Source organism: Nycticebus coucang, chromosome 18 (genome assembly GCF_027406575.1).
Source record: "Nycticebus coucang isolate mNycCou1 chromosome 18, mNycCou1.pri, whole genome shotgun sequence".
In the NCBI taxonomy this organism is placed as follows: domain Eukaryota; kingdom Metazoa; phylum Chordata; class Mammalia; order Primates; family Lorisidae; genus Nycticebus; species Nycticebus coucang.
The window spans coordinates 26148395-26161073 of NC_069797.1; the positions used below are offsets into that span (position 1 = coordinate 26148395).

General features: G+C 45.5%; 1 protein-coding gene across 1 annotated transcript in view; it reads left to right on the forward strand.

Annotated features, from left to right (window-relative positions):
- The window catches only part of SHPK (sedoheptulokinase), a 30484-nt gene extending 18803 nt beyond the window's left edge, over nt 1-11681 (forward strand). Inside the window, exons 6-7 of the mRNA XM_053570080.1 lie at nt 6127-6327; nt 9747-11681. Coding sequence (XP_053426055.1) covers nt 6127-6327; nt 9747-10159 — 614 coding nt within the window. The 3' untranslated portion in view covers nt 10160-11681. The remainder of the gene's footprint in view (nt 1-6126; nt 6328-9746) is intronic.
- Nucleotides 11682-12679: the final 998 nt, after the last annotated feature.

The window sequence follows — 12679 nt, forward strand, 5'->3', positions numbered from 1 at the left end:
ACAGAGTGTTGTTACAGTGCAGTGACATTATCATAGCTCACTGGAACCGGGAATTCCTGGGCTTAAGAGGATCCTCCTGCCACAGCCTCCTGAGTAGCCAGGATTACAGGCATGTGCCACCACACCCGGCTAATTTTTAAATTTTTTGTAGAGATGGGTTCTCGCTATGTTACCTAGGCTAATCTCAAATTCCTGGTCTCAAGCGATCCTCCTGTCTTGGTCTCCCAAAGTGCTGGGATTAGAGGCATGAGCCACCACCCTCTGGTGCCAATGCTTTTAAAGAAGAATCAAAATAATAGCTGTCTATGGATTACAAGATTTAAAATGGCAGTGTTAAATTCGGATGAGGATTCATTATAATGATGCAATTGGCACGGCGCGGTGGCATACACCTGTAATCCTAGCACTCTAGGAGGCTGAGGCGGGTGGATTGCTTGAGCTCTGGAGTTCAAGAACAGCCTGAGCAAGAGCGAGACCCTGTCTCTAAAATCATAGCTGAGTACCTGTTGTCCCAGCTACTCGGGAGGCTAAGGGAAGAGAATCACTTGAGCCCATGAATTTGAGGTTGCTGTGAGCTATGACACTATGCCACTCTACCTAGGGTGACAAAATGAGATATTATTCTTCACATCTTATTTCATTTAAAAAAAAATTTCAGATTAGGGCGGCGCCTGTGGCTCAGTCGGTAAGGCGCTGGCCCCATATGCCAAGGGTGGCGGGTTCAAACCCGGCCCCGGCTGAACTGCAACCAAAAAGTAGCTGGGCGTTGTGGCGGGCGCCTGTAGTCCCAGCTACTCGGGAAGCTGAGGCAAGAGAATCACTTAAGCCCAGGAGTTGGAGGTTTCTGTGAGCTGTGTGATGCCATGGCACTCTACCGAGGGCGATAAAGTGAGACTCTGTCTCTACAAAAAAAAAAAAAAAAATTTCAGATTAAAATGAGAGTACAAATGATTAGGTTACAGTGTTTGAGTTTGTTAGGTAAAGTCCCTGTTATGGTTGTGTCCCACCCGGAGGTGTGCCATATACCCTTTCACTGTGCTCATTAGGCCCATTATTTTGTTGACAGACCAGGCAAATATCAAAAACAGCACAGAATCAGAGAAGCTAAAAACCTAAACACAGCTCTCCCCTCTTTTTTCTAACTTCCATAATATTCTTCAAATGATTCATTTTTACTGCACACCATTCACTTAGTTTGGGTTTATGGTTTTACACATCCAGCAGAGATAACACAAACTTGTCTTACCTGCAACGCAGGGAAAACTGGCAGTTGTAAAACGCTCTGATTTTTATTTTACCCTAAAATTTAAAACTAGATTTACTTATCAGAGATCTATGCAAATTATGTGAATTAGGGGAAAAACCCACGTATGGGTCAGTTTCTGTATTTCTGAAAATTTTGGAAATAATTTACATGAGCGCTCATTTATCTCAAGCCAATTTGACTAGGACTTTTTTAAAGGATCTTGTAAATTGTTTAAGTAATACCATCCAAAAAAAATCACGTATAGTAACATATAAACATATTTTCATTCCTAGGAAGACATAAATATTACAGACAGAAGCAGGTAAACTGCTGATTTAAGTGACAGTCACCTACTTGAAGTCCAAAGGTCATTCTAAGTTGTCGGTTGCCTTGGAGTTGTTGTAAATCACATAAGTTTACTATAAAATGCACCTTTCTAAAGTGTACAATTTGCTGGTTTTAGTATATTTACAACTGTACAGCCATCACCACTATCCAATTTTAGCACATTTTTATCACTCCAAAAAGAAACCCTGAATTCATTAACAATCACTATGGACTTGCCTATTCTGGGCATGTCATGTGAGTAGAATTGTGTAATATATGGCCTTTGTGTCTGGCTTCTTTTTTACTTTCACTTACATTTTTTAGTACTTATCAGTATTGTTTAAAAAAATTCTAACTGGGGCGGTGCCTGTGGCTCAGTGAGTAGGGCGCCGGCCCCATATGCCGAGGGTGGTGGATTCAAACCCAGCCCCGGCCAAACTGCAACAACAAAAAAAAATAGCCGGGCGTTGTGGCGGGCGCCTGTAGTCCCAGCTGCTCGGGAGGCTGAGGCAAGAGAATCGCGTAAGCCCAAGACTTAGAGATTGCTGTGAGCCGTGTGACGCCACGGCACTCTACCCGAGGGTGGTACAGTGAGAATCTGTCTGTACAAAAAAAAAAAAAAAAAAAAAATTCTAACTGTGAGTTTATTAGACTAAGGTGACTCTGGCAATGTCAATTCCTATAGGAACAAACCAAAGCCCTGTATTCAAATAGTAAATTGAAACTAGAAACTGCACCACTCAGAAACTACCAACTAACCTCTAATTAGGAATTTTCCACTCTAACTTTTTTCTTTTTTGGAGACAGAGTCTCACTATGTCACCCTCGGTAGAGTGCTATGGTGTCATCGCTCATAGCAACCTCAAACTCTTGGACTTAAGTGATTCTCTGGCCTCAGCCTCCCAAGTAGCTGGGACTATAGGCGTCCGCTACAAAGCCTGGCTATTTTTGTTTTTGTTGTTGTTGCCAGCTATTTTTTTTGTTGTTGTTGTTGCAGTTGTCATTGTTGCTTTAGCTGGCCTGGCCAGGTTTAAACCCCCCAGCCTCGGTGTATGTGGCTGGCACTGTAACCACTGTGCTACGGGTGCTGCCCACTCTAACTTTTTAATAGTTAATATTTAATAGCTTTAAAATAGCTTATTATTTTTTTTTTTTTTGCAGTTTTTGGCTGGGGCCAGGTTTGAACCCACCACCTCCGGCATATGGGGCTGGCGCCCTACTCCTTTGAGCCACAGGAGCCACCCTAAAATAGCTTTTTAAATAAAGCTGTTATTTAAAAAAACGAGAAGGCCAATCTTAACTTTTGGCCGTATGAAAGTTGGTGGTAAGCTGGATGTCAGGCCTGTGGGCCATAATGTGCCCATTCCTAGTCTAAGCCTGCTTGCCCAAGTGGAGTGGTTGAAGGATGACATAATTACTATCCCTGCACCAGCTTGTGTGTGTGTGTGTTTGTGAGATAGAGTCTCATTATGTCACCCTTAGTAGAGTGCTGTGGTGTCATAGCTCACAGCAACCTCAAACTCTTGGGCTTAAGCCACTCTCTTGCCTCAGCCTCCCAAGTAGCTGGGATGACAAGCACCCGCCACAACCCCCAGCTATTTTTTTTGTTGTGCTTGTTGCAGTGGTCATTGTTTTTTTTAGCAGGCCTGGGCTGGGCTTGAACCCACCAGCCTCGGTGTATGGAGCTGGCGCCCTACTGACTGAGCTACAGGTGTCAAGCCTGTGTGTGTGTGTTTTTAATCCTTATGGCTGCCTGGCAGAGTGAATCCACTTTTGTAACTTCTCCTTGTTATTAAGGTGATCAGAGAATTTGTTTATCTTCCCCAGGATTTTCTCTTGGTCATCACGTTGTTCTCCCTCTATTGCTTAGAAGTATTGTAGCTCATCTTAGCTGACATTGTAGTCAGTGTGTGGAAAAGTATAAAATTACCTAGCACTTTGAGAGGCAGAGGCAGGTGGATTGCTTGAGCTCAGGAGTTCAAGACCAGCCTAAGCAAGAGCGAGTCCCCGTCTCTACTAAAAATAGAATAAATAGCCAGGGGCCTCATGGTAGGTGCCTGTAGTCCCAACTACTAGGGAGGCTGAAGCAAGGGAATCACCTGAGCCCAAGAGTTTGAGGTTGCTATGAGCTAGGATGCTACGGCACTCTACTCATGGTGACAGAGTGAGACTCTGTCTCAAAAAAAAAAAAAATATATATATATATATGTATAAAATCAGCTGATAGCTGACAAAGTAAGGTGAAATTCTGCCAATTTTGTTTGTACACACTGTATTTTGCCGTGCATAATGTGCATGTTTTTGCTCAAATTTTTGAGGGAAAACTAAGGATGTGCATTATACATGGGTACTATTTGTTACCGATAGATAATATCTCTTGCGCCTCGTATCTGTTCTTATATTTTGTAATTATTTGTTACATAAAATTGTACCACAACATGGTAAAAATAAATGCTAAAATTCCTTTATAATACATGAAATAAATATCTAAATATAAACAAATGAAAATTTGAATTAAACGGAGAAAATGGAAAATTTTTTTCCCTAAAATTTTGGGCAAAAATATGGGTGAGCATATTCTACATGGCAAAATATGGTACGTGATAAACACTTTGAAGATTCAAAAACATCTTTTTCTCCCAAATTATCAACTAAAATCAGTGCCCTAGGAAAAGTTGCTAAATTTATCCTGTGACTTTTCTTTTTTTTTTTTTTTTATTGTTGTTGTTTTGAGACATAGTCTCATTCTGTTAACCCAGGCTAGAGTGCTATGGCATCATCCTAGCTCACAGCAACCTCAAACTGCTGGGCAAAAGCCTCTTGCCTCTTCTTCCTGAGTAGCTGGGACTACAGGTGCCTGCTGTGACGCCTGGCTAATTTTTTAAATTTTAGTAGAGATGGGTTCTTTTGCTCAGGCTGGTCAAGTGATCCTCCTACCTTGGCCTCCCAGAGTGCTAGGATTACAGGTATTAGCCACCATGCCCATCCTGTGACTTTAATCTTCCAGTACACCATCTCTTACTTTATATCCCTTCATCTCAAACCGGGGATGTGGTAACTCCTGTAAGGTTTGTATTCCAGCCCCCAGGGTTGGGATTGCAGCATTTACCTCCTGTGTGACCTTAGGCAGGCCTAATCTCCCTGAGTCCTTATCATGCAAAATGAGTGTGATAATTGTTGGGCAGCTGTGATTCCCTGGCCAGGCTCTTTGCTCCTTCCTGGTGGTTTTCAAATCTTAGGCTGTTCCCTCTACCTAGGGTGCCTTTGTGCCTGTAAATGTGCTTTCTAAATGGTAAGGGGCTAGTCACATGGGAGGAAGGCAAGAATTAGGTCCTCTCTTCACTGAGGGGTTACATTCTCTGGTTCCAGCTTGGGGCTTTGCCCTGTGCTTAGCTGTATTCTGTCTCTGGGCAAAGCTGGTCGGCCCCATCATTGACTCCTCCACCTGAGGGGACAGGTAGAGGGTATGCTGCTTTTGGTTTGTAGTCTCAGTAGGAGGCTTGATGTGGCAGAAAGTAAAGGTTATTGGCTTTCTTTTTTATTATTATTATTTTTTTTTATTAAATCATAGCTGTGTACATTAATCATGATCATGGGGCACCATACACTTGGTTCATAGACTGTTTGACACATTTTCATCACACTAGTTAACATAGTCTTCCTGGCATTTTCTTAGTTATTTTGCTAAGACCTTTACATTCCACATTTACTAAGATTCACATATACCCTTGTGAGATGCACCGCAGGTGTAATCCCATCAATCCCCCTCCGTGGAGGGAGGTTATTGGCTTTCTGAGGCTTGTTTTCATTTTCTTTGCTTCTCACCTGTAGGTGGAAATTGAAAGCTGACCTCAGTTTGTTTGCGCCCCACAGAGACCGAGAAAAGCACACTTTTGGTCCAGGTCTTGTGAGAAATGGCAAAGAGACTGCTGGAACTTTTCACAGGCTCTGGCCTAGGATCAGAGGAGAAAATTATTCCCTGTGTGCTGGGACTGGGAGATTTTCCCCCGCTGGTGGGAAGAATACCTTGGGAACAAAAAGGAGGCAGTACTTACGGAAAACTGATGAATCCTCCCCAGTACTTAGTAACTTAAAACAACAGACATTTATTATTTCAGGCAATTTAGGGTTAAAGGGTTAGAAATCTGGAGGTAGCTGAATGGCCTGGCTCAAGGTCTCTTGTGAGGTTGGATTTATGCTGGGCTGCTGTCATCCGAAGACTTGACCAGGGCTGGAAAATCTGTTTCTGAGTTCCCTCGTGGGGCTGTTGGCAGAGGCCTCAGTTCCTTGGCACATGAGCCTATCCACAGGAATGCTTGTGATGTGGCACCTGTTTTTCCCCAGTATAAATGATCCAAGAGAAAGTGCCACCAAGGCAGACACTGCAGGCCCTTTATGACCTGCTCTCCAAGTCTCTTCTGCTTCATTTTATTCATTAAGAGCAAGTCACCAAGTTGAGCCCATACTCACGAGGAGGGGAATCAGTCTCTACCACTTCTTGAGATGAGTTAGCCCGATAGGCCTAACTAACCTCTATTTTCTTTGGACCTCAGTTCTCAACATTAGCACCTCGGTTCAGCTGGCAGCCTCCATGCCCTCAGGATTCCAGCCAGCACAGACCCCAGACCCTGCGGCACCAGTCGCCTACTTCCCCTACTTCGACGGGACCTACCTGGGAGTGGCAGCGTCTCTCAATGGGGGCAATGTGCTGGCCACGTTCGTCCACATGCTGGCTCAGTGGATGGCAGATCTAGGTAAGGTGTGGCCCACGCACTGGTGCATTCTCTGTCCTTTCCACATGGCAGGGGCTCAGAGTTTAACATGCTGTTTCAGCATCTAGACTCAGGCCTCAGACCCTACCAGGTCCCCACACGTTCCTTCCTTCCTTAGGGACCCGAGCGTGCAGCCTCTTTCCCTTTCATCATCTGAGCTCCCATCATCCATCTACTCTCTTCTGTGGAGGGGTACCCTTGCCCCTAACCTTGACTGTCAAGTATCATAACATTTTCTCTGTCCACAAGCCCCTGGATTCCTTGCATTTAAGATTTCCTTTTGATGACTACAGACAGCTGAAAGTAGAAAGGCTGAGGCAAGAGAATCACCCAAGCCCAAGAGCTGGAGGTTGCTGTGAGCTGTGATGCCTCTACACTCTACCAAGGGCAACAAAGTGAGACTCTGTCTCTTAAAAAAAAAAAATGCAATGACTGTCTCATGCAATTTTTTGAATACTGTTTTGAAAGTGAAAAACATAATGGCTGTATGGGTTTGTGAAGTTTCTATTGAATGCAGATTGCTTTTGCACTATTGTAAAGTCAAAAAATTTTTTTGAGACAGAGTCTTACTCTGTTGCTCTGGAGTCAACTCAAACTCTTGGGCTCAAGCAATCCTCTTGCCTCAGCCTCCCGAGTAGCTGGGACTACAGGCACCTGCCACAATGCCCGGCTAGTTTTTTTAATTTTAGCAGAGACAGGATCTCACTGTTGCTCAGGCTGGTCTTGAACTCCTGAGCTCAGGCAATCCACCAGCTTTGGTCTCCCAGAGTGTTAGGATTATAGGCATATTGAAAAATTGTTGTTGAACCACTGTAAGTTGGGCACAGCCTCTTGTTCAGTGGAACATGTAACCTCTTTCCTCCAGGAGAGGTACCCTTTGCAAGCACTTAAGGTAGAAATGAAGTTTCTGGTTAGCTGTCCACATCAGGGGAAATGATGGCCATCAGATGCAATAGGTCACCAGTTGGAGCTCAAAATCAGGAAATTGCAGGAAATGACCATTGCAACAGGGTGGGGCTCAGGCAGCCCAGACCTTGGGGCTGGGAGCCAAGTGTCCATAGCATGGACTTACAACTACAAAACATGGGAGCTGGGAAAACACCAAAGGGAAGGGACTTGACAAGAGCTGGGAACTGAGGCCACTGTCCTGGGTTCTACCCACCACTCTGTGCTGCTGTGACAAATGCTTTCATCACAGTCATTATGGTCCAGACACTGTTCAAAGTGACTCCCAGTATTAACTCACTTAATCCTGGCAGTCCTTTGAGGTAGGTATGAGGATGATCCCATTTTTAGAGGCGGGATGTGAAGTACACAGAAGGGTTAAGAAACCTGCCCAAAGGCACACAGTAAGTGGCAGAGCTGAGATTCAAACCTGTGCCACCCAGCTCGGGAGACTCTCCCTGTAAAAAAGGGTAGAAAGACCCTCCCACAAAAGGGTAGAAATCTCCTGTTTGCTGTCCTCTGGAAGACAGCAAACCTAGCACATTCTGAATTAGAGTGAGAGTTATATTTTTGTATTTTGTGTATGATTTTGGTTAATAAATCCAATATCTTTTAACTGAGTGAACTTTGGGGCGGAGCCTGTGCCTCAGTCGGTAAGGCGCCGGCCCCATATACCGAGGGTGGTGGGTTCAAACCTGGCCCCGGCCAAACTGCAACCAAAAAATAGCCAGGCGTTGTGGCGGGTGCCTGTAGTCCCAGCTACTCGGGAGGCTGAGGCAAGAGAATCGCTTAAGCCCAGGAGTTGGAGGTTGCTGTGAGCTGTGTGAGGCCACGGCACTCTACCAAGGGCCATAAAGTGAGATTCTGTCTCTACAAAAAAAAAAAAAAAAACACTAACTGAGTGAACTTTATTAGATTCACATCTATTTTTTTCAATCAAATGACAGAATTACAAAAACTTTACACTAGATTAAATTACCTAAAAATACGAACCTTTCCAAAGCATCCTCTGTTTCATCAAAATAAAAGCCATGAAAATGGCTTGGCACCTGTGGCTCAAGCGGCTAAGGCGCCGGCCACATACACCTGAGCTGGTGGGTTTGAATCCAGCCCGGGCCCACCAAACAACAATGACGGCTGCAACCAAAAAATAGTAGGGCGTTGTGGCCAGTGCCTGTAGTCCCAGCTACTTGGGAGGCGGAGGCAGGAGAATCACTTAAGCCCAGGAGTTAGAGGTTGCTGTGAGCTGTGACACCACGGTACTCTACCCAGGGCGACAGCTTGAGGCTCTGTCTCAAAAAAAAAAAAAAAAAAAATTAATAATAAAAACCTTTTACAGAGAAATGAAATGTTACCACTTCTTTCAGGGATAAGAAAAACAGTCATTTCTGTATCTAGAGAAATGCTGACAACTCAGTAAACAGTTGACAGACACATTCTACTTAAATCAGTGTCTAGATAAAGGGCTTGCCTGAAGGTTCTTATGACTGGTTCTACATTTCAAAAACCTCTTCTGATGTAAGGCAAAGTACGGTCTAAGTTGGGTTCTTTAATGGAAGCATGCCTGAGGGGACCCCCATCAAGGCAGAACTGCCCCCGAACCTCTGTCCCTAGGCAGCCCTAAGGGACCGCCATCAGCCAGCACACACAGAAAGATTCCTAAGTGATTCAAGTTGAGAAGCACTGGTCTAGGCCGGTGGCTCTCCAGCCCGGCTGCTTGTTAGAAGAATCACCTGGATGAGTTCAAGAATTCCAGCCCTCAGGCTGCAGCCAGACCAGTTAAATCAGAAAGTCTGGGAATAGAGCCTACGGTGCTTTTAAAGTTTCTTAGAGGATTCCATTGTGCCACATTGGTGACAAGTCTCCAATATTCATAACTTTCTTCCTATTAAGCCCACATTTGCTTTCTCTCAGGTTAATGGCAAATTAGAGATAAAATGTGACTCTAAGGTCAGAGTGTATTGAAACCAAAATCTTCCTTTTTTCTTTTTTAGAAAGCAGAGCTAACATAGTATGGGGGAGAGAAATGTGACCAGGATGCTGGCTTGACATCATCAAGCTGTAGAATGGTCAACGCTTCACTTTTCCCTGGGCCCTGGGTGCCCTGTGCATATAACAAGTGTGGCCTAGACTGTGACCTGCTGATGACTCTGCTAGCAGCTCTGTTGATACTTACCTATCAGCGTATGCATTTGAACCCCTTATTAAGAAAGCCTGGGTTAGGGTTAGTGTTCATGGCGACACTTACAAGATAGCTCTCTGAAGTCTGGCTGGGGTTTGTAGTGAGACACCAGAATCTGCAGTGGAGTGTAGTTAGCCCAATTGTATGAGTCCCTGAGCCCGGAAGCTGCCAGCCACACTGTGGAGACCTATTCTTGCCTTGTGGCAATCTATACTGCCTCAGCTTGCATCAGAGGGCTGCATGAGCTCACACAGACCTTCTCTGTTTCTGGCAGGCCTAGAGGTTGAAGAATCGGCAGTGTATTCACGTATGATCCAGGCAGCTGTTCAGCAGAGAGACACCTGCCTGACCATCACCCCAACGGTATTGGGGGAGCGGCACCTGCCGGATGAGCTGGCCTCAGTGACCCGAATCTCCTCCTCTGACCTCTCCCTGGGGCATGTGACCCGGGCCCTGTGCCGAGGCATTGTTCAGAATCTGCACTCGATGCTTCCATTTCAGCAGCTCCAAGAGTGGGGTGTGGAGCGGGTGATGGGGAGTGGGAGTGCGCTGTCCAGGAACGAGGTGCTGAAGCAGGAGGTGCAGAGGGCTTTCCCTTTGCCAGTGTCCTTTGGGCAGGATGTGGACGCAGCTCTCGGGGCAGCTCTGGTCATGCTCCAAAGAAACCTCAACCAGAAGGAGTCTTAGCAAACACTTTGGCCAAAGGACTGCTGTGAATTTTATGTGATTTTAACATTCCTGACACCATCTTTGGGTCATCCTTTTCCTGACAGTTCTGTGGACAGCTTTTAAGCAACATTTGTCATGAGGCACCGTCTTGACCAAGAACTTACCTTCAAGACATACTCTAATAATGCAGCCAGGAATCACCAACCAGATCCCAAACCAGTGCCTTCTAAAAGAGACCTCCGAGCTGTTTGCAAATGTGTGTGTTTGTGAGCGTGAGTTTGTATGTTTGGGGAGGGGAGAAGAGAACAGGAGCCCAGGTTCCTGTTCAGCAGGCTCATCTCTGGTTCCTTTGTAGACAGAGAGAAAATAAATGTGAACTTCAGACACCAAAATGGCTGGTGGCTGTGACTCCAAGTGAGAAAAGAAGACCCACCCCATGTCCAAATTTTTGGATTATTTTTAGAGACACGAAGCCCAGACTTGGGTCATATGCAGTGCAGGAAAAGTCCTTCCCTACTGGATTGTACCATGTGATCTAGAGGCCTCTTTCCTAGCCTCATCCTCTCTAGTCCACAGCTGGTTAGCTGAGGTAGGGGGTGGCCCAAATATAATAAAGCGGGCTGGCTCATACGACAGTGCAGAGGTCTGTGCTGGCCTCTTGCTGTGTGTGCTTACCCCCAGGTGCACTGGGGCTGCCCCAGGTCCTCACAACATAGCTGGCTTGACAGCACATCATAGGTGAAGAAGGCACATCATAGCCAGCACCACTGGACAGGTTCCTAAGAATCTGGCAAGGCACTGACAGGGCTCTTTCCTAGGAGTGCATTTGCGCAGCAGTATGTTTTTGCCTCTGCACATCCCTAGAATCCTTCATGGGAAGGGTTGTGGCCAGGCAGACTCCTGCTGGAGGGAGTGGCTAGTTTTATCAGAGATCAGCCCTTATCCTACAGGCCCCAGCTCTTTTTTACTTGGTGTGGGCCTCGATGGCCCATCGTGTGTTCCTGGCTCAGAAAAAGCAGCCCCATGAGCCAGCATCTCTGTAGGGGCCCCAGAGCATCTTAAGTCTTCCTGTGGTGGGCAGGGAGGGATGGCTGTGGAATGGCTCCACAAGAGGGTTGCCGTTGCCGCATCTGCTTCCAGACTCCCAAAGGACTCCAGGCTTGGACTGGCCTGGCACTGAGCCATCCAGGCTACTGTGAGTTTGGGAAGAAGTCATATTTTCTCTTAATAAATGTCATTTTACAAATTATGCAATTGTCTGAAGCTCTTAGAGTAAGGCAAATACTTGAGCATGCTGATTGAATTTCAGGTACTAAACCTCATTCCTTTAGAGCAGTGATTTTCAACCTGTGTGCTGTGGCACAGTGATGTGCTATGAGAGAATCACAGGGGTGGCACGAGAAAAATTTTAAAGATCATTAATTAAATTAACTTTGAAAGAAATTCAAAAAGCATGGTATGTATATTCTTCTTTGTGCTCTTTTTTTTTTTTGGAATCAACATAATTTAAGTGTGCCGTGGAAGTTTAACTATAGGTTCAAGTGCGCCATGAGATAAAAAGGCTGGAAACCACTGCTTTAGAGCCTCATGCCTTTTTTTTTCTTTTTTTTTTTTTTTTTTGGTTTTTGGCCAAGGCTAGGTTTGAACCTGCCACCTCCAGCATATGGGACCGGCGTCCTACTCCTTGAGGCGCTGCCTGAGCCTCATGCCTTTAAAAAAACACACATCTCTGCTTTGGGAAGACTCAGTTATGGCACAGCCATGGGGCTTGTTTCAGGAGGTTGAACACAGCTGTGGGAGGGCATGTGTAGGTCGTCCTGAGAAAAGCCTTGCCCCGTATTCCACCAGGACAAGTGGCTGCAGGTCACTCAGGAAAGCTGTGTACAGTGGCCCACCCTTATCTGCACTTTCGTTTTCTGTAGTTTACCTTATCCGAGGTCAACCACAGTGTGAAAATATTAAATGGAAAATTCCAGAAATAATTTATTTTTCTTTAAATTTTATTTATTTATTTTTCCTGAGATAGAACCTTGCTCTGTCACCCTTGTAGAGTGCTGTGGAATTATAGCTCACAGCAACCTCAAACTCTTGGGCTGAAGTGAGTGTCTTGTCTCAGCCTCCTGAGTAACTGGGACCAGAGGTGCCTGGCATGACGCCTGGCTAGTTTTTCTATTTTTAGTTGCTCAGGCTGGTCTCAAACTCCTGAGCTCAGGCAATCCACCCACCTCGGCCTCTCAGAGTGCTGGGATTGCGGCATGAGCCACCGTGCTTGGTCCCAGAAACAAACAATTTTTAAGTTTCCAGTTGTGCACTGCTCTGAGTAGTACGATGAAATCTCTCGCCATACACCCCACCCCTCCTAGGTTGTGAACCATCCCACTGTCTAGTGGATCCACCCTGGAAATGCTCCTTGCCTGTGGTCGCTGAGTATCCAGTGTGGTTATCAGGGGACTGTCACGGCTTCATAGTACTTGTGTTAAAGGAACCCTTATTTCACTTTGGAAGGGCCCGAAAGTGCAAGAGTAGTGCTACTGGCTG